The 27,409-nt window shown below is 41.6% G+C and overlaps 1 protein-coding gene across 4 annotated transcripts in view; it reads right to left on the bottom strand.

The window, feature by feature from the left end:
* Window positions 1-13,408: 13,408 nt before the first annotated feature.
* Window positions 13,409-27,409, bottom strand: part of TRIM3 (tripartite motif containing 3) — a 37,824-nt gene continuing 23,823 nt past the window's right edge. For 3 of the 4 annotated variants that reach the window (XM_072610131.1, XM_072610132.1, XM_072610133.1), the window contains 11 exons: window positions 22,799-22,964; window positions 22,446-22,677; window positions 22,032-22,183; window positions 21,547-21,727; window positions 20,361-21,093; window positions 20,125-20,228; window positions 19,312-19,479; window positions 18,589-18,757; window positions 14,709-14,779; window positions 14,350-14,490; window positions 13,409-14,258 (listed from right to left, as the gene is read on the bottom strand). In XM_072610131.1, the coding sequence (XP_072466232.1) occupies window positions 14,106-14,258; window positions 14,350-14,490; window positions 14,709-14,779; window positions 18,589-18,757; window positions 19,312-19,479; window positions 20,125-20,228; window positions 20,361-21,093; window positions 21,547-21,727; window positions 22,032-22,183; window positions 22,446-22,677; window positions 22,799-22,964 (2,270 nt within the window). In that variant the 3' untranslated portion in view covers window positions 13,409-14,105. Of the gene's footprint in view, window positions 14,259-14,349; window positions 14,491-14,708; window positions 14,780-18,588; window positions 18,758-19,311; window positions 19,480-20,124; window positions 20,229-20,360; window positions 21,094-21,546; window positions 21,728-22,031; window positions 22,184-22,445; window positions 22,678-22,798; window positions 22,965-27,409 lie in introns of those variants that run through there. The other variant, XM_072610134.1, reaches the window with a different exon arrangement.

Raw genomic sequence — 27,409 nt, 5'->3', positions numbered from 1 at the left:
GACCCTTTAAACAACAAGCAGTGAACCCTGGGGTTAGCCGGGTTGGAAGGCTGTCTCAACAATAGCCACACCATCTTTTACCTTCAGGGACAGTGAGAGGAGTTGGGTGTCTGAGCCAGGGAAAGATTGAGTGGACCTCTACTGACAAGGAATCCAGACCCAGTTGTTCTGTGAAAAACCCCAGGGGTTGAGACGGAAAGAGCACACACATGATGAGTACAGAAGCAGTGGGATGGGGATGCCAATGGCTGTGGGCACTTACAGGAGGTTGGAGGTCTTAAGTTTCAGTTCCAGGTTAGAGAGGAGAACTGAAGGAGGATCTGAGGTCAGAGGCACCATCCCTCATACCTGAGGACTAGAGGTGATAAAACTAAGCTACTACAAATTTTAAAAAATGCATAGGCAAAGGAGAAATAATAGAGTTACTATGGGAATAGAGAAGACCAGGGTTCATCTTCAGAGGAGGATACTGATGCAAAGAGTAATTTCAGATGGTCACCTACCCAAAAAGAATTCCTAGAAGAATTGTAGAAAGACTTCAAAAGTCAAATGAGACAGATCAAGGAAAAATTAAAAAATTAAATTAAATTTAAAAAGAACAATTGAAGAAAAACAAGAAGACTATGAAAAAAAGTCAACCAATTAGGAAAGAAGATCCAGACTCTTAAGGAAGAAAACCACTCCTTGAAAATCAGAATTGGGCAAGGGAAAGTCAGTGAAGTTATAAAAGATCAAGAAATAATAAAACAAAATATAAAGAATGAAAAATAGAAGAGAATGTAAAACATCTCATAAGGAAAACAACTGATCGAGAGAACAGATCAAGAAGAGAAACATTAGAATAACTGGACTACCTGAAAGTTATGATAAAAAAAAGAATCAATACAATACTACAAGAAGTAATTAAAGAAAAATATCCTAAAGTATTAGAACAAGAAAGGAAAGTAGAAATAGAAAAAATTCACAATCACCACCTGAAAGAGATCCTATGAGGAAAATCTACAGGAATATTACAGTCAAATTCTGAAATCCCCAACTCAAGGTTAAAATATTTCAAGCAAAAAGAAAAAAAATACATGGCAATGCAACAATTAGAATCTCACAAGACCCATCAGCAGTGACACAAAAAGACCACAGGTCTTGGAACACTATATATTGAAAAGTAAAAGAACTGTGATTCCAGACAAAAATATCATACACAACAAAGCTAAGCATAATCCTGAATGAAAAAAAAAAAAAGGATATTTAATGAATTGTCAGAATGAGGACTTTGTTAAAAAGAAACCTGAATTTAGTAGATTTGCCAGGAGAAATGTAAGGTATGTAACAAAGACTAATTTCAAAGGACTCAATAAGGACAGACTGTTTACCTTTTATATATGCAAAATGTAAAACATATGTCTAAGATTGTTTTTAGTAATTGAGTAATTCATAAGAAAGATTGAAGTGGACCTGAGTGTGATATGACTTCAAAAAGTCAAACTGTTTAGGAATAGCTAAAATGAGTAATTATGTTACACAAATGAGGTGTGAGAGGACAGCAGAGGAATTAGATGAAGGAGGAGGGGTATTTGTTCTGGAAAACTACTTTCATTGGGATGGGTTGAAGAGGGAATAATATATATATATGGATAAAAATCTTCTAAATTCAGAAAGAAATAAAATGCTAAGAGGATAGGGAGTAGGGAAAGGATAAGGGAGGAATCTCTAGAGGGGGAGGTGAGGGACCAGGTTAAAGGTGGGATATAAAAGGATGTTTAGATTTATGAAAATGGGAGGATAAGGGAGGGATCCTTGGAGGGGAGGTAGGTTAAGTAATAGGTAACAGGAAAAAACTAGAGGAGTCAGGAGGCATAGAAAATAAGATATATGCACAAATATAAAACAAAGATCAGAGTCGAATTTGTTAGGGAAAGTATATGTGTATGTGTCTATATCTATATATGTGTGTATATATCTATATATAAATATCTCCATGCTTAATTGTAGCCTTCTTGGAGAGAAAGGAGAAGGGGGTAAAAGAACAAAGTAAAAAGTGTACAGCAGAAAACAAAAGAAAACTGAAAAGGAAGCCAAGAAAAGATGGATAGCTCTCAACACCATGCATAGTATTTATTATATAACCTTTCTTGAAATGAAAATTTATTGCCATATATTTTGAATCTTCTCTTATGTTCTGCTGCACATAGGACTTTTTGTTCTGTTCTTATTTTGTATTTAAATTTTAATATTTAAATTTATAATGTTTCTTTTTTTACTATTTAAGTTTTAGAAAAAAATTAAAAATAGAAAAAATAAAAATAGGCAAATAAGGAGGCCTTTTATGGCAGAAATTCCTTTTACAACACAAATATGATGCTGGTGCCTAAACTGAGAAGAGACTAAACAGAGAAAGAAAACTACAAAATAATTTCCCTAATAAATATTGATGCAAAAGATTTTAAAAAGATACTAGCAAGGAGATTATAGCAACATATCACAAAGGTCATACACTATGACCAGGTGGGATTTACACCAGGAATGCAAAGCTGGTTCAATATTAGAAAAACTATCAGCATAATTGACCATATCAATAACAAAATCAACAGAAATCATATAATTATTTCAAAAGATGCAGAGAAAGTTTTTGACAAAATACAACACTCATACCTATTAAAAACAATAGAAAATATAGGAATAAATGGAGCATACCTTAAAATGATAAATAATATTTATCTAAAACCATCAGCAAGCATTATCTATAATGGGAATAAGCTAGAAGCCTCCCCAGTAACATCAAGGGTGAAGCAAGGATGCTGATAATTACCTCTATTATTCAGTATTGTACTGGAAATGCTAGCTATAGCAATAAGAGAAGAAAAAGAAATTGAAAAAATTAGAATAGGTAATGAGGAAGCAAAACTATCCCTCTTTGCAGATGATATGATGGTATACTTAGAGAATCCTAGACAATCAACTAAAAAACTATTTGAAATAATTAACAACTTTAGCAAAGTTGCAGGACATAAAATAAACCCACAGAAATCATCAGCATTTCTATATATTACCAATAAAGTCCAGTAGCAAGAGATAGAAAGAGAAATTCCATTTAAAATAACTGCAGATTATATAAAATACCTGGAAGTATACCTGATAAGAGAAACCCAGAAACTATATGACCACAATTACAAAACACATTTCACACACAAAGTAAGATCTGAATAACTGGAAAAACATTCATTGTCCATGGGTAGGCTAAGCCAATATAATAAAAATAACAGTTCTACCTAAATTAATTTACTTATTCAGTGCCATACTAATCAAACTACAAAATATTATTTTATAGAGCTAGAAAAAATAATAACAAAACATCTGGAAGAACAAAATGTCCAGAATATCGAGGGAATTAATGGAAAAAAATGTGAAGGAAGGTGGCTTAGCAGTACCAGGTCTCAAATTGTATTATAAAGTGATAATCATCAAAACAATCTGGTACTAGCTAAGAAATACAGTGGTGGATCTGTGGAGTAGGTTAGGTACGCAAGACACAGTAGTAAATGACTGTAGTAATCTAGTGTTTGACAAACACAAAGATCCAAGCTTTTGGGGTAAAAACTCACTATTTGACAAAAACTGATGGAATAATTGGAAAAGTTTGGCAGAAACCAGGTATAGAACAACATCTCACACTGTATACTAAAATAAGATCACAGTTGGTACATGATTTAGATATAAAAGGTGATACCTTAAGAAAATTAGGAGAGCATGCAATAGTTTACTTGTCAGGTCTATGGAAAAGGGAAGAATTTAGAACCAAGTAAGAGATAGAAGCATTACAGGATGTGAAAATTGATGATTTTTATTATATTACATTAAAAAGGTTTTGCACAAGCAAAACCAATGCAGTCAAGATTAGAAGGAAAACAGAAAGTCAAAGGGAAGAGATTTTATAGCAAGAGTCTCTCATAAAGGCCTCATTTCTCAAATATATAGAGAACTGAGTCAAATTTATAATATGTCATTCCCTAATTGACAAAGAGTCAAAGGATATGTACAGGTAGTTTTCAGATGCAGAAATCAAAGTTATCTCTAGTCATATGAAAAAATGCTCTAAATTGCTATTGATTAGAGAAGTGCAAATTAAAACAACTCTGAGGTACCACTTTGTACCTATCAGATTGGCTAATATGCTGAAAAAGAAAATGATAAATGTTGGAGAGGATATGGGAAAATTGGAGCACTAATGCAGTGCTGATGGAATTGTGAACTGATCCAGCCATTCTGGAGAGCGATTTGAAGGTATGCCCAAAGGGCTACAAAAATATACATACCCTTCAACCTCGCAATACCACTATTAAATCTGTATCCCAAAGAAATTTTTAAAAATGAAAAGGATCTATTTGTACAAAAAATATTTATAGTAGTTCTTTTTTGTGGTAGCAAAGAATTGAAAATAGAGAGAATGTCTATCAGTTGGAGAACTGAAAAGTTGTGATATATGATTGTAAAGGAATACTACTGTACTACTAGAAATGATGAGCAGGATGGTTTCAGAAAAACTAGAAAGACTTACATGAACTAACACAAAGTGAAGTGAGTAACATGAGAAGATACAGTTGCAGCAATATTGTATGATGATCAATTGTGAATGACTTAGCAATCTTCAGCAATATAATGATCCAAGACAATTCCAAAGGACTCAAGATGAAAAATTCTATCCACTTTCAGAGAAAGAATTGATGGAGTCTGAATGCAGATCAAAGTATACTATTTTTCAATTTATATTTTTATGTGTTTCTTTGGTCTGTATTTGCTTTCACAGCTTGATTGATATAGAAATATTCTTCCATGACTGCACTTGTATAACCTATATTAAAATTGCTTGTTGTTTCATGGAGGGAGGAAGGGGAGAGGGAAAGAGAGAATTTGGAACTCAAAAAAATTTCTTAATGTTAAAAATTGATTTTACATGTAATTGAAAAAATAAAATATTCAAAAAATAAGTTAAATGAGAGCTAGAGGGGGGAAATAGAAAGAAAAATTAGAGATATGGAAGTAAAAATTGGAAAGAGAATGAACAGCTTAGCATAAGAGATACAAAACCTTGCCCAAACAACAAACATTATCAATATTTCTTATCCATGAGACATGAAACATTTTTTAAGTCAAAAGATTCAAAGATAGAAGAATATGTAAGTCATCTCATGGCAAAACAAATTACTTTGAAAACAGATTGAGGAGAAAAAAAATGTAAGAGTCAATGGACTACCTAAATTTGTTTCCCCCACTTAATAGTATTTTATTTTTTTCCAATTGCATATAAAGGCAGTTTTCAACATTCACTTTTATAAGATTGAGTTCCATTTTTTTTCTCCCTCCCTCTTTCATGATGAAAAATTTAATCCACTTTGAGAGAAAGAACTGATGGCATCTGAATGCAGATCAAAGCATACTATTTTTCACTTTCTCCCAAAGATGGCAATCAATCCTTTACAAACTATATATGTATGAACATATTAAATATTTTCACATTAGTCATGTTGTGAAATGTGTCAGAAAAAAAAGAAAAACTATGAGAAGAAAAAAAATTCTAAAAAAAAGTGAAAATAGCATGCTTTGATCTGCATTTAGACTCCATAGTCCTTTCTCTGAATGTGAACAGCATTTTCCATCATGGGTCTTTCAGATATTTCAGATCATTATATTGCTAAGAAGAGCCAAGTCTATCAAAGTTGATCATCACATAGGGTTTCTATTATTATGTACAGTGTCCTCCTGGTTTTGCTCACTTTGCCCAGCATTAGTTCATGTGAGTCTTTTCAAGTTTTTCTGAAATCTGCCTGCTCATCATTTTTACAGCATAATAGTATTCCATTACATTCATATAACACAACTAGTTAAGCCATCCCCAATTGATGGGCATACCCTCAATTTCCAACTCTTTGCCACCACAAAAAGAGCTGCTATAAGTATTTTTATACATATGGGTCCCTTTCCCTTTTTTATGATCTCTTTAGGACACAGAGCTAATAGTGGTATTGCTGGATCAAAAGGTATATACTGTTTTATAACCCTTTGGGCATAGTTCCAAATTGTTCTCCAGAATGATTGAATCAGTTCATAACTCCACCAACAGTGCATTAGTGTTCCAACTTTCCTATATCTTCTCCAACATTTATCATTTTCCTTTTGTATCATGTAGCCAATCTGAGAGGTGTGAGGTGATACCTCAGAGTTGTTTTAATGTGCATTTCTCTAACTAATAGTGATCTAGAGCACTAAATTTGTTACTGTGTAGTCATTTCAGTCATGGCCATGATGCCATTTGGGTTTTTCTTGGCAAAGATATTGGAGTAGTTTGCCATTTCCTTCTCAGCTCATTTTACAGCTGAGGAACTGAGGCAAACTGGATTAAGTTACTTGCCCAGGATTACTTAGCTAGCAAGTGTTTGAGGCCAGATTTGAATTCAGTTCCTCCTGGCTCTAGGCCCAAGGTTCTATCCACTGTGCCACCTACTTCTCAGGACCACCTAGATACCAAGACAAAAATAAAAAAGAGATAGAACCTAGATATCATATTTTAAGAAATTTTAAAAGAAAACTGCCCACATTCCTCAGAACCAGAGGGCAAAGTGGAAATATAAAGAATCCACTAGTCACTTCCTGAAAGAAACCCCAAAATGAAAACCCCCCAGAAAGATTATAGCCAAAACTAAGAGGCTCTAGGTTAAAGAAAAAATACTTTGAGCAGACAAAAAGAATTCAAGTGCCAAGGAGCCACAGTCAGAATCATAAGTGACTTACCACTATAAAGCAAAGCGCTTGAAATAAGATATTTCAGAACACAGAGGATATAGGCTTACAACCAAGAATAACTTACCCAGCAAAATTAAATATAATTCTACAAGGAAATAATAGATCTTTAACAAAATAGAGGACTTCCAAGGATTCCTGACCAAAAAAAACACAAAACCTAAAACAGAACTATATAGAAACTTTGAAGTACAATCATAGGAGTTAAGAAAAACATAAAAATGTAAGCATGAATAAACAATAATAAGGTACTAAATAAGGGTAAAGTACTTATATCCACATATAGAAAGATTTCACATGTCCCATGAGTCACAGAGAGATTCTAATTAGATAAGGTTAAGGAGTGGTTTTGTCTTAATGATCTTAAGAGAAGAATGGGAAGACAGAAGAGGAACTTTACTGGGAGGTGAAGGGAAAGGTAGGGGAAATTATCTCACATAATCAGCGTACGAAGGTAAATATCTATACACACAAGGAGGGAGCAAAGGGGGAAGTGGCTGACACAAAATTTCCCTCTCATCTGAACTGGTCAAGGAGGGAAGAATACCCCCTACACACACACACACACACACACACACACACACACACACGGAGTTGGGTGCAGAAATACATGTTACTGAACAGGGAAATAGTAGCAAAAGGGGAGAAGGGAGAATTAGAATGAGGGTAGATTAAAGAAGGAATTAGTCCTGAACAAAATAAACTCTGAGAATGTGCAAAAATATTTATAACTCTTGGTGAGGTGACAAAGAATGTGAATCTTGGAGCATGCCCATAAGTTGAAGAATGGTTGTACAAGTTATGTTATATAAACATGATGAAATGGAATGCTATTGTAATATAAGATACAATGAAGGGCATAATTTTAAAGAAACCTGAGAAGATTTATATGAACTGATGCAGAGTGAAGTGAATTGAACAAGGAAAACAATTTCTACAATGACAACATGTAAAGACAAACAACTTTCAAGGAATCAGGGACTTTGATCAGCATAATGACCAATCATAATTTCAGAGGACTAATAATGAAACTTGTTTCCCCACCTCCTGATAGATAGATGGAAAACTAAAAGTGCAGAATAAGACATAAGTTTTTGGATGTGGCCAATATATTTATTTTGACTATGTATGTTTATTACGGATGTTTTGTATTTCTTTCCTTCTCAATTTGAGATACGGGTTTTAAGGGAGGGAAAGAAAGCAGATTTCTTCTGATTGAAAATGTGTGTGTGTGTGTGTAATTTTTTTAAAAACCCATTTCCTACCCATAGTTTTGAGATAGATGACCTGCTCCTCTTTTAATTTTTTAAGTGAAATTATCTTTAATATTAAAGTCACATATCCATTCAGAATGTATTGTGGAATGTGGAAAATATTGGTCCAAGACTAATTCCCACCAGACCACTTTACAGTTTTTCCCTAAGTTTTTAATCAAACAGGGAATTCTTTTAAGTAATTGATGCTTTCTGGTTAATTGGGCACTGGGTTTTTGAGTTCTGTTTTTTCTAATTATTTTTGTCTAGATTGTTTCATTGATCTGCCTCTCTCTTTTTTTTTTTTAACCGGTACCAGATAGTTTTGATGACTGCTGCTTTATAATATAAAATTTGAAAGGGCTATTTCCCTTTTATCCCTCTTCTGTTTCCTTTGATATTCTAGATATTTTATTTTTCAAAGTGAATTTTCTATTCATCAAGTTTTATAAAGCATCCCTTTGATACTTTGATTGCTAAAACATTAAAAATGTAAATTAATTTTAGCATTCCAGATTGTCATTTTTATCATATTGACCTAGCCATGAGCACTGCAGCTCTTTAATTCTTTAAGGAGTATTTTTAATTCAATCTATATAAGTATTTTGTGTGCTTTGGTAGACTTATTTTCAGACAGTATATGAATTTTTGTAGTTATCTGGAAGGAGATGGCAAGAACTATTCTTGCCAGTTTAGTGAATATCCCTTTCTAAAATCTAAGTATGACTGATCAATCAATATCAACTGGCAATGATGGTGGGAAGCACACCATATCTAACACACTTAAGATATAAACCCTATAGCATTAGACAAACCCCTAGAAACTACTCTTAGTACCCTGAAGGAACTTGTTAAAGTAGGAGCTGGGATAGTTGCATCAGATCATGTGCTACACAAGCAAGATAAACTAAAGATTCTAATGCAAGAAATTCCATTTGACCTTAGAAGTTATTGCTGAATTTTGGTGTGATACCTCATACTAAAATATGGCTCTAGAATACTTTATTTAAAAGAAGTAGGATAAGTACAGGGGTAGGGAAAGGAGTGTATCCATGTATCTGTACCTTGACCCCACTTCAGACACACGAAAGGATGGTAATGCCCTTGATCTCACCCAGAAGCAGCCCACTTCTATCATTTGGAACGCCTCTCTAACCACAACCTCCTTTTTCTCTCCCTGTGGTTAATCCCCCATCCTGATTCCCCCTACCCCCCATACCTATCCTCTACAACATCTATTTACTCATCCCTTCCTGCTTTTCCAGGTCTCATTCACCCATGCTTACATTTCTTTTCCTTCAAAATCTTGGACAGATGGTTAAATCAGTTCAATTGTATACCGTCTTCTACAATGTCTTCTAGCCAATGATTACTTTGTCTCTTTGTCCTATTACTGTTCACCTTATGTCAAACTTCAACTCTGGGTAATTGCCTATTATTATTCTGTCTTCACTGCTACTTTGTATTGCTGACTGCTATCAGAAGTCATAGCAACTAAGTAACTAGCTGTGTGACCCTGGGCAAATCACTTAACTCTGCCTCAGTTTCCTCATCTGTAAAAGGAGCTAGAGAGGGAACTCCATTATCTTTGCCAAGAAACCCCCAAAGAGGGTCATGAAGAGTTGGATATGACTGAACAACAAAATCAGAAGTAGTCACACAACCCTACTGATTCAACTCTTAAGTTTTCAATCTAATATCAGATGAGTCCTCACTGCTTCACAATGATCCTTTTATTCTTCCCGATTCTCTATTATGTTCCTTAAGGTATCTGTTTTGAATTCTCTTTTCTCCTCAGGTTACCTACACTAACCCCTCTTCCCTCCTCCCTATCAAGAGGATCCTACTTTATATTGAGAAAATTGTGGCCATCTGTCCTGAAATCCTTCTTATTCTGTTTTGTACCTCACATCTTTTCAATGTCATCTTCCATTCTCTCATTTGCTTCAGTCTCTGAGGAAGAGATGTGCCTTTTCCTTGATAAGGCTTACTCCTCTACTTGTGGTCTTGGCCCCTTTACCTCATGTCTCCTCTGAGACTTTGGTCCTTCTATCAGGATTTCAAAATATCTTGACAGGTTAGAACACTGGACCAAATCAAATAAAATGAAATTTAATACGTATAAACACAAAATCCTACACTTAGGTTAAAAAAAAAAACAAACAACAACTCTACAAGTACAAGATGGAGGAGGCAAAGTTAGGCAATAGTTCATCCAAAAAAGGTCTGGGAATTTTACAGAATTTTAAGTTCAGTATGAGTCATTGGTCTGATACAGCAGCCAAGAAAGTTAGTGTAATCTTAAACTGAATTGAGAGGCATAGCATCCAAGAATAAGGAGGTGATAGTCCTTTTGTACTCTGCCCTGGTCCATTTATGGGTCCATGAAAGGATAGCTATATGGTGGAGTGGCCAGAGAAAGGCAACCATGACAGTGGAGGACTTAGATATCATGCCTTAAAAGGATCAGTTGAAGGGACTGGTGATGTTTAGTCTGAAGTTAGGAAGACTGGATGGATATGATAGTGGTCTTCTAGGATATAAAGGGTTGTCATGTAGAAGACTAGATTTGTTCTTATCTCAAGAAAGCAAAATTAAGAACATTGAGTGGACATAGCAAAGAGGTGAATTTAAGATCAATGGAAAGAAAAGCTTGTCAACAATGAGAGCTAATCAGGAATTTAAAGCACCAGCTACTTTGGGAAGCAGTAGGTTCAACAAAATGGGAGGTCTTCAGAGGTTGGATGATTATATGTCAGGTATGTTGCAGAGCGTATTCTTTGTCAGGTATGTATAATTTGGATTCATTGGTAACTGGAGTCTCTTCCAAATCCAAAATTCTATGATTCTGTCTTTAGTCTTGTCAGATCTAGCCCAAAGGAGTGTCATCCACTGAAGTAAAATGGACACCTCTGATAAAGGTAGTTCCTGAATGGCTCCATGATCTGAGGGAAGCATAGGCACATGACTATATACCCCTGATGCCAGGGTGAGGGTGAATACTAGTAGCCATCATAAAAGGACCAAAACTTTAAGGAGACAGCCTTACCAGGCAGCTCCCCAACATGCTGATTTGAGACGGTTCACCCTGCTCCCTGAAACCTGAATTTTTCCCCTACAGTTTTTCATTTGTCTCCTCTTGGATTTTTCAATTTTGCAAACACCCTGTTGCTAAAGTGGATTGACTTATTTCCCAGTTCTAATTTGATTCTTATCTCTGATATCTCCAGATGAGGATTGCTCTCCCCCCTCTATGATGTTTAACTAATGGACACATGATCCATCAGTGTCAGGGTTGTTTCAGAAAAGTGGGATTATCAATCCTCCAGTTGTGTTGTCCCATCTTTGGAAATTAAGGATATATGATAACCCACCAAAAGTGTCAAGACTGATATGTTTCAGTTACTCTGGTAGTATATTTGCTTGGTAATTGAACAAGACTTAGCACTTTCAGCCCCCTTTTCCGCCAATCTGCCAACATCACCACAGAAACAGAAGTAGACCATATTTTCCCCTTTGTTTCATAGGTTGTCATAGCCAAAGAATACATGACCAGGTAGCCAAATTGGTTACAAACCTCTTCATACTTGGCTAAGTTGATCCTGAGAATGCAGATAGAATCTTTTGTTGGAATAGTACTTGAAGTTTTTTCAGTGTGGTAGAAAGTCAGAGATTGCACTTCACTAGCCTAGACCATAAACAAAAGGTCACCTGGATGCCACGTTGGGGCATTGGAGTACTTGAATCTGGAAGACCTGAATTCAAACCCTGCCTTGATACTTACTAGCTGTGTAACCAGGCAACCTCTCTGAGTTTATAAATCGCTGGTAAAACGGAGTTATCTAATGGTACCATCACTCAGGACTGAAGTTTAAATGTAAATTTCTGTGCAATGTCCCACGTACAATTTTGGTCATTGTAATTATTGCAAGGGGATAAATTTATAATTGGAAAAAAACCTTGCCAATTACACAACAAGAACAGGAAATAACTTCTTAACATCTTTCACTTGTTCCACTGGCACCAGTACAGTATCACGAAAACATAAGGAAGGCCTTCCCACATTTGGTGGTCCTGATGTGGCATATTTATAGGAAGACATGGACAAATACCACACAAGATGAATGGGCATGAGTAAGTTGTGATCTGTATCACTAGAACAAGTGAAAATACTGATGAGATACTTTGGGGTAATATAACCTACCATACCACCACATTAACTCCTTCAAAGGAAACAATTTAGTGACCAGACTTTATGCCACCCAAACATGTCCCATGGAGGGGACATTGTAGATATCGAAGCATGAAACCTATTTCCCTTAGTCTGGGAATTAGCTAAAAGTATGTTTCTCCCCCATACCTCAAATACCTAAAAGCATCTTCAGCTCCTTCATTCATTTGGGATTTCTGGGATTCCCACACACATACACTTTCCCCACCAACCTCAAGCTCCTTACAAAGAATAAGTAAGTTATTTCTTTCCACTGTCCAGTCATTTTTGATTGTACTGCTGAGTCTACTGTATACCTCAAGGATGTCCCTAAGGATCCAGGAGGGCACCTCATTTAGAAACAAATCCACCCAAAAACTAGTCCCTTCCCAGATTATGGAAGTCCATCCATATGAAATTTCCTCTAGAACTTTATTCCACTTTGTTCCTCTAAATTTCTATTCTGGTGTTCATTCTTTGCAGGTAGCCGTATTGGCTATGTGTACAAGTGGTAGCACCCTCACAATTAGGTCCTCAGTCTGGATCGCTCACACTTTTATTGAACTACATACGCATCTCTGAGGAGCCTGACTAGGTTTGCCCACTGCTTTGGTTCAAATATCAGGTGTTAAGTCTGTGAAGTTAATCCTGGAAACCCACCTTCCTCAGGGTACAAGATGCCCAGAGCAGCTCTCCCACCTGCCCTAACCTTCTTTATCATCATACCCCTCTGGCCTTTCTCCGTAAGTCAGAACTTGACCTCCAGAACCCTTTCTTGTCAAAGCCCTATGAGCCTATTTCATACCTGTCACCATCTCTACCCAGGTGATGATTGTTCTGATGTTAGATCATTCCAGGTTCTTAAGTTCCCTACCATGGCCTGGGATAAAGGAAAAAGAAGAGCAGACCTACAGTCTCAGAGGTAACCCTCTCCCTTACCACCATGGTCCAACCTCAAAGCTCCATTAGAAGAGCCTATTCTGAGCCCACAATACACTGTGAGTCAAAGTCTAAGGGAACAATTGCCTGCTTTCCTCCATCCCATTTCTTTCTCTGTTTTAGAGCCCCTGGCTCATCTCTTCACCCCATGTTCCTGGACTGGGGAAGTGCCTGAACCAGTATTCTCCCCCTTCTTCTCCAAAAAGGATCAAAATAGAAGCCACGGAGACCGTTTATTTTGTACAATGAAGCGGGCCGGGCAAGGGTATTACTGTCTGTCTGTCAGTTTGTATGAGAGGGCAGAGGGGCAATCATGGCCTGCCAGCCTACAGCACTGCCCTGTGAAGCAGCTTGAAGGCAGCCAGAACCCTTGGCTGTGACAGCCCCAGGCTCCTCCTGGAGACAGGCCAGAAGAACTGGCAGCAACTGATCTACGTGATGGGACTAAGATCAGGCCTAAATGGGGTTTAGACCCCTACTTGGGTATAGATCTAAGTGGGGCTAGGGGTTGGAGTGAAGCTTAGCACATTCTTGTAGAAACCAAAAACCATGTGGGTAAGTGGGCAAGTGGGCAGGCAGCAGGACGGTAAACTGAGGGAGATTTTATAAGCCTCCCAACCCTGGTCACCTCCCCCATACCTCCCTTCCACCCCAATCACCAAAGCAGGAACCGAATAAATAAAGTGCAGCGTGAAGGGATGAGGGGTGTGGGGGAGGGGGAAAGGAAGGAGGATAAAGGTCAACTGGTGAACATGGGGAGAAGATCCCTGGGGAAGGCCCTGGGGTGGTAAAGGGCACATGGCTCCCACATTCATTGCTTCCTGATCTGGCCCGCAGGTCCTGGGCCTATCCCATCCTTGGAGTGGTGGTGTCCATCTGTCTATCCATCCAGGTCTGAGTCAGCAGAGCATCTACTGGAGGTAGCGATAGGCCTTGAAACAGTGGTTGCCTGCATCAGCCACTACCACATGGCCATCAGAGGTCAGTGCCAAGCCCTGGGGGCCATAGAGTGGTTCTGCAGTGGTGTTGATATAGGATAGGAAAGAGCCTGTACTGTCAAATACCTGTAGGGCAGAGGGAAAGTCAGGGAAGTTCAGCCTGTCCCCTGCCCCTAACCTCCCAGACCTCCAAGGACTGGAGACCATAAGGACTCACCTGGATGCGGCTATTTCCCCAATCTGCCACAATAATGTTCCCATTCGAGTCCACAGCCACACCAGTAGGGGCGTTGAACTGCCCATTACCCTCGCCATGAGAGCCAAACTTGAAGAGGAAATCTCCATCTGCACTGTACACCTGGGATGGAGGGGGAGGAGGACTTAGTACCAGTTCAAAAACACCCAGCATGAAGGACACTGGGACAGGGGCTGATGACAGGAGAGATCAGGGGAAATAGAGGGGAAAAGAAATGGCTGTGGGAAGGAAAAGAGTCATGGGAGAAGGGTGGCCTAGAGATCCAGAGTACAGGAAGGAGAGGGAAGATACAGAAGGATGTTTGTGGGGACGTCACTAACCTTCACTGAATGATTATGAAAATCTGTCACCACAATTTCATTCTTGTTATTCACAGCAACAAAGTGGGGACCTTAAGACACCGGAGAGAAGCAGCAGTAAGAAAGAGTTTCTATAGCTCTCACAAATTGCTCAGAGATTCACTGGGTGGTCCTAGGACAGCAGGGGTGTGTGTGTGTGTGTGTGGTGTGTGGTGTGTGTGTGTGTGTGTGTGTGTGTGTGTGTGTATGTGAGTATGTGAGTGTGTGTGTGTGTGTGTATGTGTGTGTACACTAACATGCAGTGGAGGGCAATGAACTGGGTGGGTCCACATGCAGAAAGGGGGAAAAGACATAGAAAAGGGTGGTTACCCAACTATCTAGACATCTGCTGGACTCCTCTCCCTTATAACGCATGCCTGATTTGCCTTAATGATACCTTTATTTTTCAGAAAGTGAAGGAAGCAATTAAGAAAACTACTACATAGACCTGATTCCAACCAACACAGAGGAAGTCATTGAAATATTAAATAATTCTATTGTTATACAATATCATAAGAGGCTAGACCATAGATTAAACTTTGAGAATTATGAGGTTGTATCATTAGGCTGGGAGCAGTCTTAAAGACTGACAGAAAGGATTTTTGTTTGTTTGTTATGAACATTCATGACCATCTGCTAGGGAAACCAAATGAAAAACCTATATATTGGGAGGTTGGATTAAATGACATCCATGATTCTTTTCAACTGTATCTGCCTTCCAAGGTAGATTTAAAAAAAAAAACAACATATACACAAACACAAAACCAAGGTATTTGGCTGCTATGTATTACAAGAATAGAAATCTCAGACTAAAAGAAATAGATGGGGGTCAATGGTTCTCTGATAAGAAGAAGATACTCCCCTGGGAAAGCTTTGAATGAGTGCTCAAAAAAGCAAGAAGGAAAAGAATTATGTAAAGAAAGTTAAACTAAAACGATTTCTACCATTTTTTATTGCAGAGAAAGTCATGTTAGCTCAGTTTGACCTCCTCCAGGAAGCCTTTTCCAATCCCCTTTCTCCATTAATTTCTCTCATATTTACTTATCTTTGTACATGTATTTCTCCAGGAGATTATAAGCACTTTGAGGGCAAGATCCGGTTTGTGTATTTTCCGTGTATCCCTAGTGCCCCACATGACACCCTGCAGGCAGAGGGTATTTGATAAATGACTACATTGAACTTAACTGCACTGCAGTAGAAGTGATAAGAACCTTGGCAGGACAGGACTACTCAACTCTATCTTAAAATTTTTGAGAGAAGAGGAAAGTCAGGCCCACACGAAGGCACTTTCTGTTTGAACGAATGTGTTTCAAAGCACTCTTTGGAAAGAGAGATAGGAGCCAGTGGTCTGGTATTTTTGCTGGGTCAAAAGAAGGAATATTTTTAAGAATGAAATACTTATAACACAAACACCAATGAACTCAGATGCTAAAAAAGACATTACAAAAAATAAAAAGAGACAGCTAACTCATAATTAATATAAGAGTGGCATGATTCTCCAAAAATAGTGTCAATAGTGGTAAAGCTCAGAATGAGTTGAAGCTGTTGATGACCAATAAAAAGAACTAAAAAGGTGTTTTTTTTCTTACTCAGAGACCTTTAGAGAGATCATTAAGGTTTGCAAAGCACAGCACCTCTTTTGATCCTCACAACCACCCTGGGAGGTTACTACTATTGGTGGACAGAAGTTAAGTGCCACGCTTGTGCTCGCACACTTATAATTGCTGCTTAGAGTAAATGGGATGATGATAATGGACAATGAAGGGAAGGCAGAACTAATCAACTCATATTCTACTCCTGGTTTCTTTGTTAAAATAGATAATATTTGGACTGGGAAGGATAAATGGTAAACAGAGTGGAAACCCAAACAGGAGGATAGGAGAGAACTTAACCTGGACTAATTACATCCCAAGATTCTGAAAGAAAGGAGAAATGCACAGGAAGGAAACTGAGAAGGGAACACGGAATCAGGAAGATTTTGGTTAACTGAAAACACACATTTTTTAAAGAAATCAAATGAAAAATAATGCAAGTTTGTGGTTTCATGTGCAATCATTAATAATTAGGTTTTTTTCCTTTTACCTTATTTGTGAAATATGTTGGACAGTAATATAATACTTTTTAAAGAAGAAAAATCATGAAGAATGAGAGCAGTGCTACAAGATTAGAGAAGGGAAAATGCCATCCTGATTTAAAAAAAAAAAAAGGAAGAAGGTAGAACCTCAAAATAAGCCAATGAGGTTTTCTTATCAAATTCTCTAAATATAAAATTCTCTATCAGAGTTCTTAAAACTTTTCTGTGCCATGGGCCCTTTTGGCAGTCTGGCAAAATTTCTTCTTGACATCACTTTTTTAGATATGCAAAATAAAATACTCAAGATTTCAAAGAAAATCAATTATAGTGAAATTGTTTTCCAAATATTTTAAAAAGCAAGTTCACAGACCCCACATTAAAAAGCCCTGTTCTTAATCCTAATGTTAAAGAGGCAGATTTCTGGGCATTTAAAAAAAAGATGCATTGACCACAAACAGTCAGAATAGCTTCATCAAAAACAGGTCATTCCAGACTAACCTCATTTCCCTTTTCTGACTGTCACTAGTCTGGTAGATCAGGATAATGCTACAGAGACGAAACACTGGGATTTCAGCAAAGAATTTTGACAAAGTCATGCTATTCTTGACCAGATAATAAGAGAACAGTGAGGAGCAATCTAAAATAGTATGACAAACAGAACCAAAGAGAAACCACCAATGGGTCAACATGAACTTAGAGGGAAGTCTTTAGCAGTCCAGGTCCCCTCTTTCCTCCCCTAGGATTTACTCTTGACTCTGTGTTATGTAACATTTTTATCATTGATTTATATGAATGGCATCTTTATCAAATTGGTTGAGATACAAATCTGGAAGGAATACCTAAAATACTGAATAACAGAACAAGAACCCAAAAACATTATTATGACAGGCAAAAACAATGCATTAAATCTAATAAGATAATACTTAACAGGGAAAAATATAAAGTTCTATGGACATGCACACACACTCACACACAGTCAGTTGTATCAGTATTAGATAAGGGAGACATGGCTACACAGCAACTCATGGAAAAGATATCTGAGGATTTTAGTGGACTGCAAATTCAGTATGTCAACAGCAGAACATCATCACAACAACTTTTGGGACCCTAGACTACATTAAAGGAAACATTGCTTCCCAAATGATGAAACTGATGGTCTCACGATTCTGCCCTGAAGTCATGACCTCTGGAGTGCTGTGCTCAGTTTCTGAAGACCACATTTTAAGAAAGTGACTAGAAGGAGCACATCTAGAAGTGGGGGACCAGGATGATGAGGACAATGGAAACCAGTCCACATGAGGATCAGTTGCGAGAACTTAGGATATTTAGCTTGGAGAGAGGAGAGAGATGAGACATGATTCCAGCCCTTTAAGTTTTAGAAGACAGTACACAGAAAAGAAATCAGATCTGTTCTATTTGGCCCTGGAGAGAAGAACTAGGAGTAATGGGTAGAAGTTGCAGAGATTTAGGTTTGACCTAAAGGAAAACTCATAATGGTTGGGATTCTGAAAGGCAAATCAGCTACTTTGAGAAATAGTAGGCTCTCCATGAAGGTCATCCAGCAGAGGCTTGATAACACTTTGTAGGGGATTTGATGGTTAGGTACAGGTGCCTTCTGCTTCTCAGACTGGGGGAGAGTCCCAGAGTTGTAGGTATGTGTGGATAGGGTGGCCTCAGGTCAAACATGAAGAAGATGTGACACAGTCTTCAAAGAAGAAAAAGTCTCAAGGTAGTGGGGAATCTCTAAGCAATTTTCAAGGTTTCTTGGTTACAACCCAATCCCCATACCTGCAAAATGGCGGTCAGTAGCACCACGACCCCCAAAGCGACCCACTAGCTTTCCGTTGGGCTGGAAGGTGAAGACGCAGCAAGCCTTGTTGTCCACCACAATGATGTGTCCATTTCGGTCCACAGCCACGCCCTTGGGTCCCATGAGCCTCCCAGCTCCAATTTTGGTCTGCAGAAAGTCCAGAAAGGGAAGATGGGGCTAAGCTGGTCAATCCAGCACAGGGTAAGGGTAGGGAAATCATCATGTTCTAGTATAGGGTCTTACAGATAGACTAGCGTGGAAACAGGGATGCCAAAATGAGGAGGAAGAGTAACAAAGAAGCACGGCAAGGTTTATCCAATCTCATTCTTCTATCTCTCCAAAGAGGAGTCTCTCCAAAGACTCCTTGGCACCAGGCTCCATAAAGGAGAGAGAATAAAATGTGAGACTACAGAGTAGAGGAGATCAGAGGGCTCTCCCAGAGGGCCTAAGGGGCTTAGTTCAGAAAGCGGAAACCTTCAGGAGGCCCGCAACCAGAAGATCTTGTACAGAAAAAAAGGAGTTGTACAAAGAGACCCCAGCTTGGAGAAACTAGTAAACTCATTCTCATTAACTTCACAGCTCAACTGTGGTTCTGGTCTACTAATGGACCAGTGTTTAACTTCTAAATAGTCTCATCTCTCCTCCCTTCTCAGGCTCAGCACATGGAAGATGGAAACTGATAAGCCGAGCATGCCTCTCACCTTGAACTTGCCTTCAGGTGAGAAGACACTGACCCAACGGTTGTCATAATCAGCCACAATAATGTCACCATTGGTGTCCACTGCTACGCCTGTGGGACGCTGCAGCTGCCCTGGAGAGCGGCCTCGTACACCAAAGCGGAGTTTGAACTGACCCTCATTGGAGAACACCTAGGAGGAGCAGTGACAGATCAAACTCTTGTGGAGGCTGACTAAAAAGAGGTGTAAGAAGGAGGGAACATACTTGACTCAGATGAAAGCAGAGACTGAAGGGAGAGGCTTCCTTAGCTCTAAGCCCCAGACCCTTCTAAACAGTCCATCTGCTTGACTCACTAGTTGTTAGGGAAGAGGAGGGCAAAGGTAGAAGAGGTGTCCTCATTCTATTAGACTGAGCCTTCCCCTTGAATCCAAATCTACTACTCCATGATCTTACATTCAAAATCATCCATATGCTCTCCCATATTTTCAATCTCCCTCTCAACTCACTCCTTCCTCTCTGTCTACATATATATTCAAGTCTTCCCTAGCTAAAAAATGCTCCCTGAGTCAGGGTAGGGACCAGTTCTACCTTTTTTGGGTTTTTTTGGTACTTCCCAGAGTGCCCTGCAAGCTAAGGGCTGGATATTAGCTGTACATTCATTGAGAACCTGAATTGCTTCAATACCCTGGTTAGTGGGTGGAGGTGAGACTAGCATTACCTGAATACCTTGGTCTTTTGGAAAAGGCTGTTACCTGGATACACACAGATGAGTGGATGGTGGTAGAGAAAATGTCACCTCAATATCCTGGTGGCTGGGTTGGAGGGATGATTATTACCTGGATGCACTGGTTGTTGCTGTCGGCCACCACAATGCGGCCACTGCTGGCTGCAGAAATGCCCTGTAAGTTGGTAAATTCGCCCTTCTCTCGCCCTCGGCTGCCTGTAGGAAGAGCACTGCTCTGAGGGGGCATGAAATTCACTTCCCTCTCCTTGTTCCTCCTGTCCCCCATCCCAAACACCCCAGTGACCCTGCAGGGACCTCAACTGTCACGATGGACAGCTCGCCACTCACCAACTCGGAAGACCAGTTCATCCTCAATAGGGTTGTCTTTCCTCTTGCCTCCTGTGCTATACATGGAGCTGGGCCGGCGCACTGCCTTCTGTCGCACATGGCCACCGGGACCACCAGGGGACTTGACCCGGCGCTTGACATCATCAGGAGAAGGGGGCAGGTCACCAGGGCGCAGAGCACGCACTCGGAAGGGGCTGCCCCGTACAGGCTGCCCATACAGTAGTACAGAGAGGAGAAGTTCACCCTCTGCCCGGGCGGTGTAGACCAGCTCATAAGTGCCATTCTTGTGGTCCAGCACATGGGCCTCAAGGCGAGCCCCATCGGGGCCTGTCAGCTCAGCTCGAAGTTCCGCACTTCCTGTGCGCACAAGCTGCCCATCTTTGTCTTTGGTGGTGATAGTCAGTGAGGCTGGCTGCCCCACCAGCGCCTGGCGAAGGCCCTCACCTGTAGCCACTGTCTCGTGGGCTGTGGCACTAGTGGTAAGGAGTGCACCCAAGTTGAGAATAGAGCGGCGCAGGCCATCCGTCTCTAGAAGAAGCTCCAGCTGCCCGTTCTCATGAGGCCGCTCAGGGAAGGCTTGGCTGGCCAATGCCGCCAGCCGCTCCCCCATCTGCTTGCGCACGAGCAGCACTTCCGTCTCTGAGCCTAGACGCAGGGCCTGCTCCGCAAAGCTGCAGCTGCTCCCAATATGCTCCTGGCCCTGACGCAGTGTCTCCAGCTGGGCCTGCAGCACCTGGGGGCATGGGGCGGGCACCGTGGGGGCATAGATAGGGTACCATAGGGGCACTGGGAGGGTAACATGCAGAGGACACCGGGGGATATAGTGAGTGCACCTTGGGGCACAGCAGGGACGCGGAGCACAGGGATATGGGACAAGGGGGTACCATGATGGCACATGGAAAGCACCATGCAGAGGGCACTGTGGGGTGCAGGGAGAGCACCATGGGGCATAGAAGGGGCATTCCTATAGGGTTCAGCAGGAATAAATATCATTAGGGCACAGAAGGCACTATGGATCACAGTGGGGATGGTGCTGAGGACAGACCCAGAGAAAAAGAAGGACCCATATAAGGAAGGGGATAAGGGAATGGAATGGGGAGAACAAAAAAAAAGGAACAGGATGGGAGAATGGGGAAAGGATGGGCAAACTAGGGGTAGAAGTTGGGAAAGGGGGCTGGGAGCCCACCTTCTGCTTGGCCCCACAGATGGCCTCCAGGTCCCTGACCAGTGCCCCCTTGCGCTGCTGCAGAGCCTGCTCCAGTTCCTCAAAAGCCCCACTGATTTGGGCCAGTGCCTCAGCCTTCCGATCCACCAGCTGCTGGCTGATCTCTCCCACCAGGGCAATGGCTGCTGTCAGTTGGGGCAACCTAGAAGGGGAACAGGCAAAGAAGGCCATCATTGAAATCTGTGAGGGATCAAAAGATTCAGTCAGAAAGAAACTTAGAAACCATCAAGTCCAATTCCTTCGTTTTATAACTAAGGAAACAGAGGCACAAATGATTTGCATGACTTGCCCAGGGTCACAGAGCTGGTAATTTTCTGAGATACAGGATTTGAATCCATTGCCTCATTCTATTAAGGCTGGGAGTGGGGCCAGTTGAGCAGCCCTCCTTCTCCCCTTTCCCAGGGTCCCTGCTCCCCACAGCTCCAGCGTACCCTGACCACTCCTACCGGCTGCGCACGGTGTCCAGCTGTCTCTGCAGGGCTGCCTTGTGCTGTTCCACAACATCCCGGAGCAGCACAGTGCGGTGCTCCCCATGTTCCCCAGCTCGACATTCCCCACACATGGCTGTCTCACATGACTCACAGTAGAACTCCATTGTCTGGGAGCAAACAAGCAGAAACTGATGGGCTAGAGCCCACAATAGCTAGCCATCCCAGTAATCTCTTAGCCAACCCCTGCCCCATCTTCCCACTGGTCTCTCCTTCAACCAGCCAGAGGCCCCAACTCTCTCTATCCCAACTGTCCCAACTACTCCTCAGCCTACTCCTGTCTTTTCTTCCTCCCCACCCATTTCCCCTTCCTATCCTTATGTTGTCCAGACAGGCACAACCCTGGCCTCACTGGCCCTCTCTTGGGCCCACCTTGCCTTCATGGTTGGGACAGGAGAGAGGACGCCCAGCCACAGCGCAGAGTGGGTGAGGGGCAGTGGGATCACGGCCTCCATCAGGAGTCCTCTGCATTACTTCTATCAAGTTGCTGATAAAGAAGTTATTCTGCAAAGCAGAAACACCCTGTTCGGGGAGGATGGAAGTCTGGCGGCATACAGGACATGACAATGTCAGACTCTGTGCAGGGATATAGCTCTGCAAACACCTGCAAAGAGGTAGGAAAGATGTCAGTATCATCATAATATGGGCAGGAGAATCCAGGGTCAGTCAGGGAGAAGGAACACTGTAGTTCCCTCATCACCTCTGCATGCACCCAAGATGCTTACCTCTCACAGAAGGTGTGCAGGCAGGGTAAAACCTTAGGGCAATGGTATCGATCGAGGCAGATACTGCATACCAGGAACTGCTTGTCAATCTGCCGAACTACTGGGCTGGTACTGCCCTCCCGCTTTGCCATGATGCAGACAATTAGTTCCTCACCCTCAGGCCAGTCTTCAGGGAGAGAAAAACACATGTCAGTCAATTCCCTTCTTCCATATGAGGTGCTACTCACAGGCACAGCAGGGCAGGGTAGAAGGTGTCCCACCTGCCTTCTCTACCTTTTATCCTTCTTCCCCAAATGCTTTGCATGGACATGTTCCTTCAGATCTATTCAGCAGATAGTCCTGTCTTTTAGTATCTCCTCCCCATGCAAACTCTGTAGACAGTCACACAAACTCCCTCTTCTTACATCCCTTTCTTCTTATAACACGGATGTTTGCTAAAACTGGTTCTCTGTGTATGCAAGAAACCAAAGATGGAGTGGGAAAATCTGGGACAGCCAGTGCAAGAGAAGACGGGTAGGCTGGAATGCAGGACCATCCAGGTATCACTAGTATTTGTGACATTTAAAACTGTAAAAGGACACTTAGGTGGCACAGTGGATAGAGCACCAAGCCTAGAGTCAGGAAGGCCTGATTTCAAATCTGGTCTCAGACACCTACTAACTGTATGCCTGGACAAGTCACTTAATCCTGTTTGCCTCAGTTTCTTCATCTGTAAAATGAGCTAGAGAGGGAAACAGCAAACTACTCCAGAATCTTTGCCAAGAAAACCCCAAATGGGGTCACAAAGAGTCAGACACAACTGAACCAAAACAAAAATTGTAAAATGGGATTCTGAGAGACCACTTTCCTGGCCAGAAATCCTAGGGACTCCTAGGCTGGAAAAGTGGTAGAAGAGCTGGGAACCTGGGATAAAAAAATGTGAACAGTTACTTGGTCCTGGTTGTGCCAATCATCTTAGCTATGGCATTAAATAAAGAACATAACATGAGAGATCCAACTGGAGTAGGAGTCTTGAAGGAAGAAAAAAACCATCTAAGTAAAAGCACGCAAGGGGTCAGGCCTGATCAGGAATTGAAATGAAGTCTAAGAATACGTGGGGAACACACTTCCTTGTGTGAGCCCTAACATAAGGCTTGGAAGCCTGCTCTAGGTAAATAGGATGTGATTAGAAAGGGGGCAAAGTCACAGAGACCACCAAGTAGCCAAGGATGCTTCAGCAAGGGCAAGGCAGAGTGACCTGAAACCTGACATTTGAGGTCTGATTAGGAAGAACCATTCTCACCTGGGACCCCTCAACCCAACCTGAGGCAAGAATAAATATAGGACAGGGTCTCCCTAACAGTGTTAGAAAAATTGATGTAGGGATGAAGGCAGGATAGAGCCCTGTGTTAAGGATGAGATGAAGAGGAGGGACCAGGTGGTAGGAGAAACAGAATTCTTTGAGAAAAGCTGGAGGAAGACTGGGTCTCATTTACAGGAGGGGAGGAAGCACAGAATGTTGGAGGTTGAAGGGATCTTAGAAACCAGCCAGTCCAACCCACAACTGAAAAAGGACTCCCTCTGCAACATTGCTGGCAAATCTATCCTTTATCTGAAGGCCAGAAGAAAGGGAGAACATGCTACCTTCAGAAGCAACCCATTCCACTTTGGGATAAGATAAAGAGTATAAGGCTTAACAAGTTTTTAAAACCAAAATTGGCTTCTCTTCACCCACTGCTCTCAGTTCTGTTCCCTGGACTAAGCAGAACAAAGCCAATCAATCTTCTACATGACGGTCCCTGAAATGCTTGAAAATAGAGATCAAGTCCCCTATAAATCTTTTCTCCAGGCTAAAAACTCTTGAGTTCCTTCAAAAGATCTTCAGAAGATACAAACTTAAGGGATGGGTCAGGGAGGCCAGAACTGGGGTCATCTTGCCCCTCCAGCTCTAACCCACTTAGCTGAAAAGTCTCAGTCAGGAGATGGAAAAAGGGAAAGTGAAGACACTGAAGTCAGTAGGCTAGGAAGGGGCTAAGTATGGAGTTTTGGGTTTCAGATCATGGCCCAAGAGTTGAAGTGAGGAGTTCAAGGCTTGGAGTATTGAGGATCTATGGGAGCTAAGTCAGGAGGGTGGGATGAAAAAGCTAGAATCAAAAATTTAGAGTCATCAAATCCAACCTCTTTATTTTACATGAGGAAACTACCAGAGAGAATTAATGACTTGTCTGAGGTCACATGGCTACAAAGTATCTGAGGCAAGATTTAAACAGATTATTTTTTTACTCAAGGAACTGAGTAAAGTGGGGGAGGGAAGCAGGGGAAATGGTATTCTGGGATCTGAGGAACAGAAAGAATTCAAGGGTATTTAAAGCAAAGTAAAGGGGCTACAGAAAGGGCGCAGGTACTGGAGAGCTGTGACCGAACACTGAGTGATGGAGGAGACATTCAAATGACTGGAGAACTTTTGGGGAGTTTAGGGGCTCAGGAGCTTCAGTCAAGGCACACACAAGGAAGCAGGTATTTATGGACCTAGGGAAGGGCCCCTAGGTACTGGCATAACTGGATTTGGAGTCAGAGGACCTGAGTAAAAATTCCAACTAAGTAGTTGTATGACCTTGAGCAAACCACTAAACCTCTCCGGGCCATAGTCCTTTATCTGTAAAAGAAAAGAGGTGGACTAGATGATTGGGCTAGCCTCTAAGGTTCCTTTTAGATCTAAATGTCAAGATTCTGTGATGGGGGTGGAGGGAGAGCAGGCTCAAAAGACTGCAAGAGAAAGACCAGACTCTGGGATACATGAGCTGAGTAAGGAAGGCAGGCTTAGAGGGTCATGAGCAGGGGAAAGGGCACAGGGGGCAAGGAAGCAGCACAGATTCAAGGACTGGGGTACTCGAGGCTGAGTAAGGATACTGGGACGGGGGCTAACATAGGGAACAAGACTTGGATGAGGAGAGAGTGATGGGGATGTTGACCCAGGAGGGGGTTCCACATACATGAGACTGAGGGGAGGAATGGATCAAGCAGTCTCAGAAAAATAAGGCTCAATGCTTCCTTGGCCTGAGAAGTGGTCAAGAAGCTATGGGAGGGGAGCAGGCTCAGAATGGGTAGAGAAGACACTGAGTAGACCAGCTGACAACCAAGCAGCCCAAATTCCGAGCCCCGCTCACCATCCAGACCCAAAAGGGGACATGGGGTATCACTCTAGGACAGCACAGTGGCTGTGGGGTGGGTGAGGGTGAGGAACAGTCAGTGCCCAAGGCCAGGGATGCCTGGGGCCGGAGGGAGAGGACCCAAAGCCAGCCGCGGCTCCTCCTCTTCCTCTTCCCTTTTCCCTTTCCCCATTCTGCTGCAGAGAAGCATTCAGCGCTTCCCCTCACTGGCACCCCGCCATCACCCCTGCTAGGTTCAATGGCTTGCCTTGAAACCCATGGGACCCTCCTCCCCTCCAGAGAATGAGAGCCACTTCTGTATGCCAGAGTCATCAGACGGGAAAAGGGGGTGGGGGTGGGGTTCCCCTCCCCGGGTTCAGCATGGGCACTGGGGATTAGGGAAAGGTGTGTTCCTGAGTAATCAGCAGCTTAAGGTAGGTGGAGATGGGGTCTAAGATCTTGGAATAAAGATTCTTAATCAATTGGAGGGGCAGTAAAGGAAGAAGATCCAGGAGAGAGGGCAGTAACTGGGGTGCAGGGCATGCAAGCTGGGATCTTCAGCAGCAGAAGGAGGGGGGCAACAGGTTGGGCCTTGATCAAGAAGAGCTGGTTGGAAAGCATAGGAGCCTGGGGTTAGGATAAGGAGGCCTAGATCTGGAGGCAGACCTATGTGGCAAGGATTCATTGGCAACAGCGTGGGCTTCTATCTAACTATGCCCCAGCTTGACCCAGATACGGGGTACCCTTTTGGGAAGTGACTGCTCTCCCTCAGTTTGGCCTGAGTACCACCCCAAAGGCTCTCTCTCCCTTATTTCTTTCTCAAACCAGACTTCTACTCCCCTTCTTTCCTGCCATCCCCTACACCACATTCTGCTTTCTCTTACACATCCACACAGGAACCAGAGCTCCTGGCTGTCCTGGAACATGCCTTACATAGTCATGCCCCTGCCTCTTTGGCTCACAACGTTCAATCCACTTTCAAGTGCCTTTCCCCATGACCACACTCATGTCTGTACCTGTCAAAATCCTACCCAGTCTTCAAGACCCAGCTATTTACCACCATATCTATTAAGGCTGCCCTGATCTCCCTCCAATAAACTCCTATAATTTCATGATACATACCACATTCTTCCTTGTTTTACTGCTATTTGTGCACATATCACAAACGGTGCAAGAACTGGAAAATATTCCACTTGAAGCTTGGTTGAAGGAACTGGGAGTGAATACTTGGTCCAGAGAAGAAAATACAAGGGGGAAAAGGGTGCAGGATATAGCAGCATGACATTTGGTTTGGTATAATTGTTTGGAAGTTGTCACAGAAGAGGGCTTAAACTTATTCTTTGTACACATAAAGTAGAACCAGAAGCAACAGGTAGAAGTTACAGAGAAGCTGATTTTGACTTCATGTAATTTAGAGCTGTCAAAAATTGAAATAGTTTGCTTTAGGACATAGTCCATCACTGGGAAACAAAGACTGGATGAT

The sequence above is a fragment of the Notamacropus eugenii genome, chromosome 5, assembly GCF_028372415.1.
Source record: "Notamacropus eugenii isolate mMacEug1 chromosome 5, mMacEug1.pri_v2, whole genome shotgun sequence".
NCBI lineage: Eukaryota > Metazoa > Chordata > Mammalia > Diprotodontia > Macropodidae > Notamacropus > Notamacropus eugenii.
Note: the sequence above shows the minus strand (reverse complement) of the source record. Positions and strands in the feature narration are given on the sequence as shown.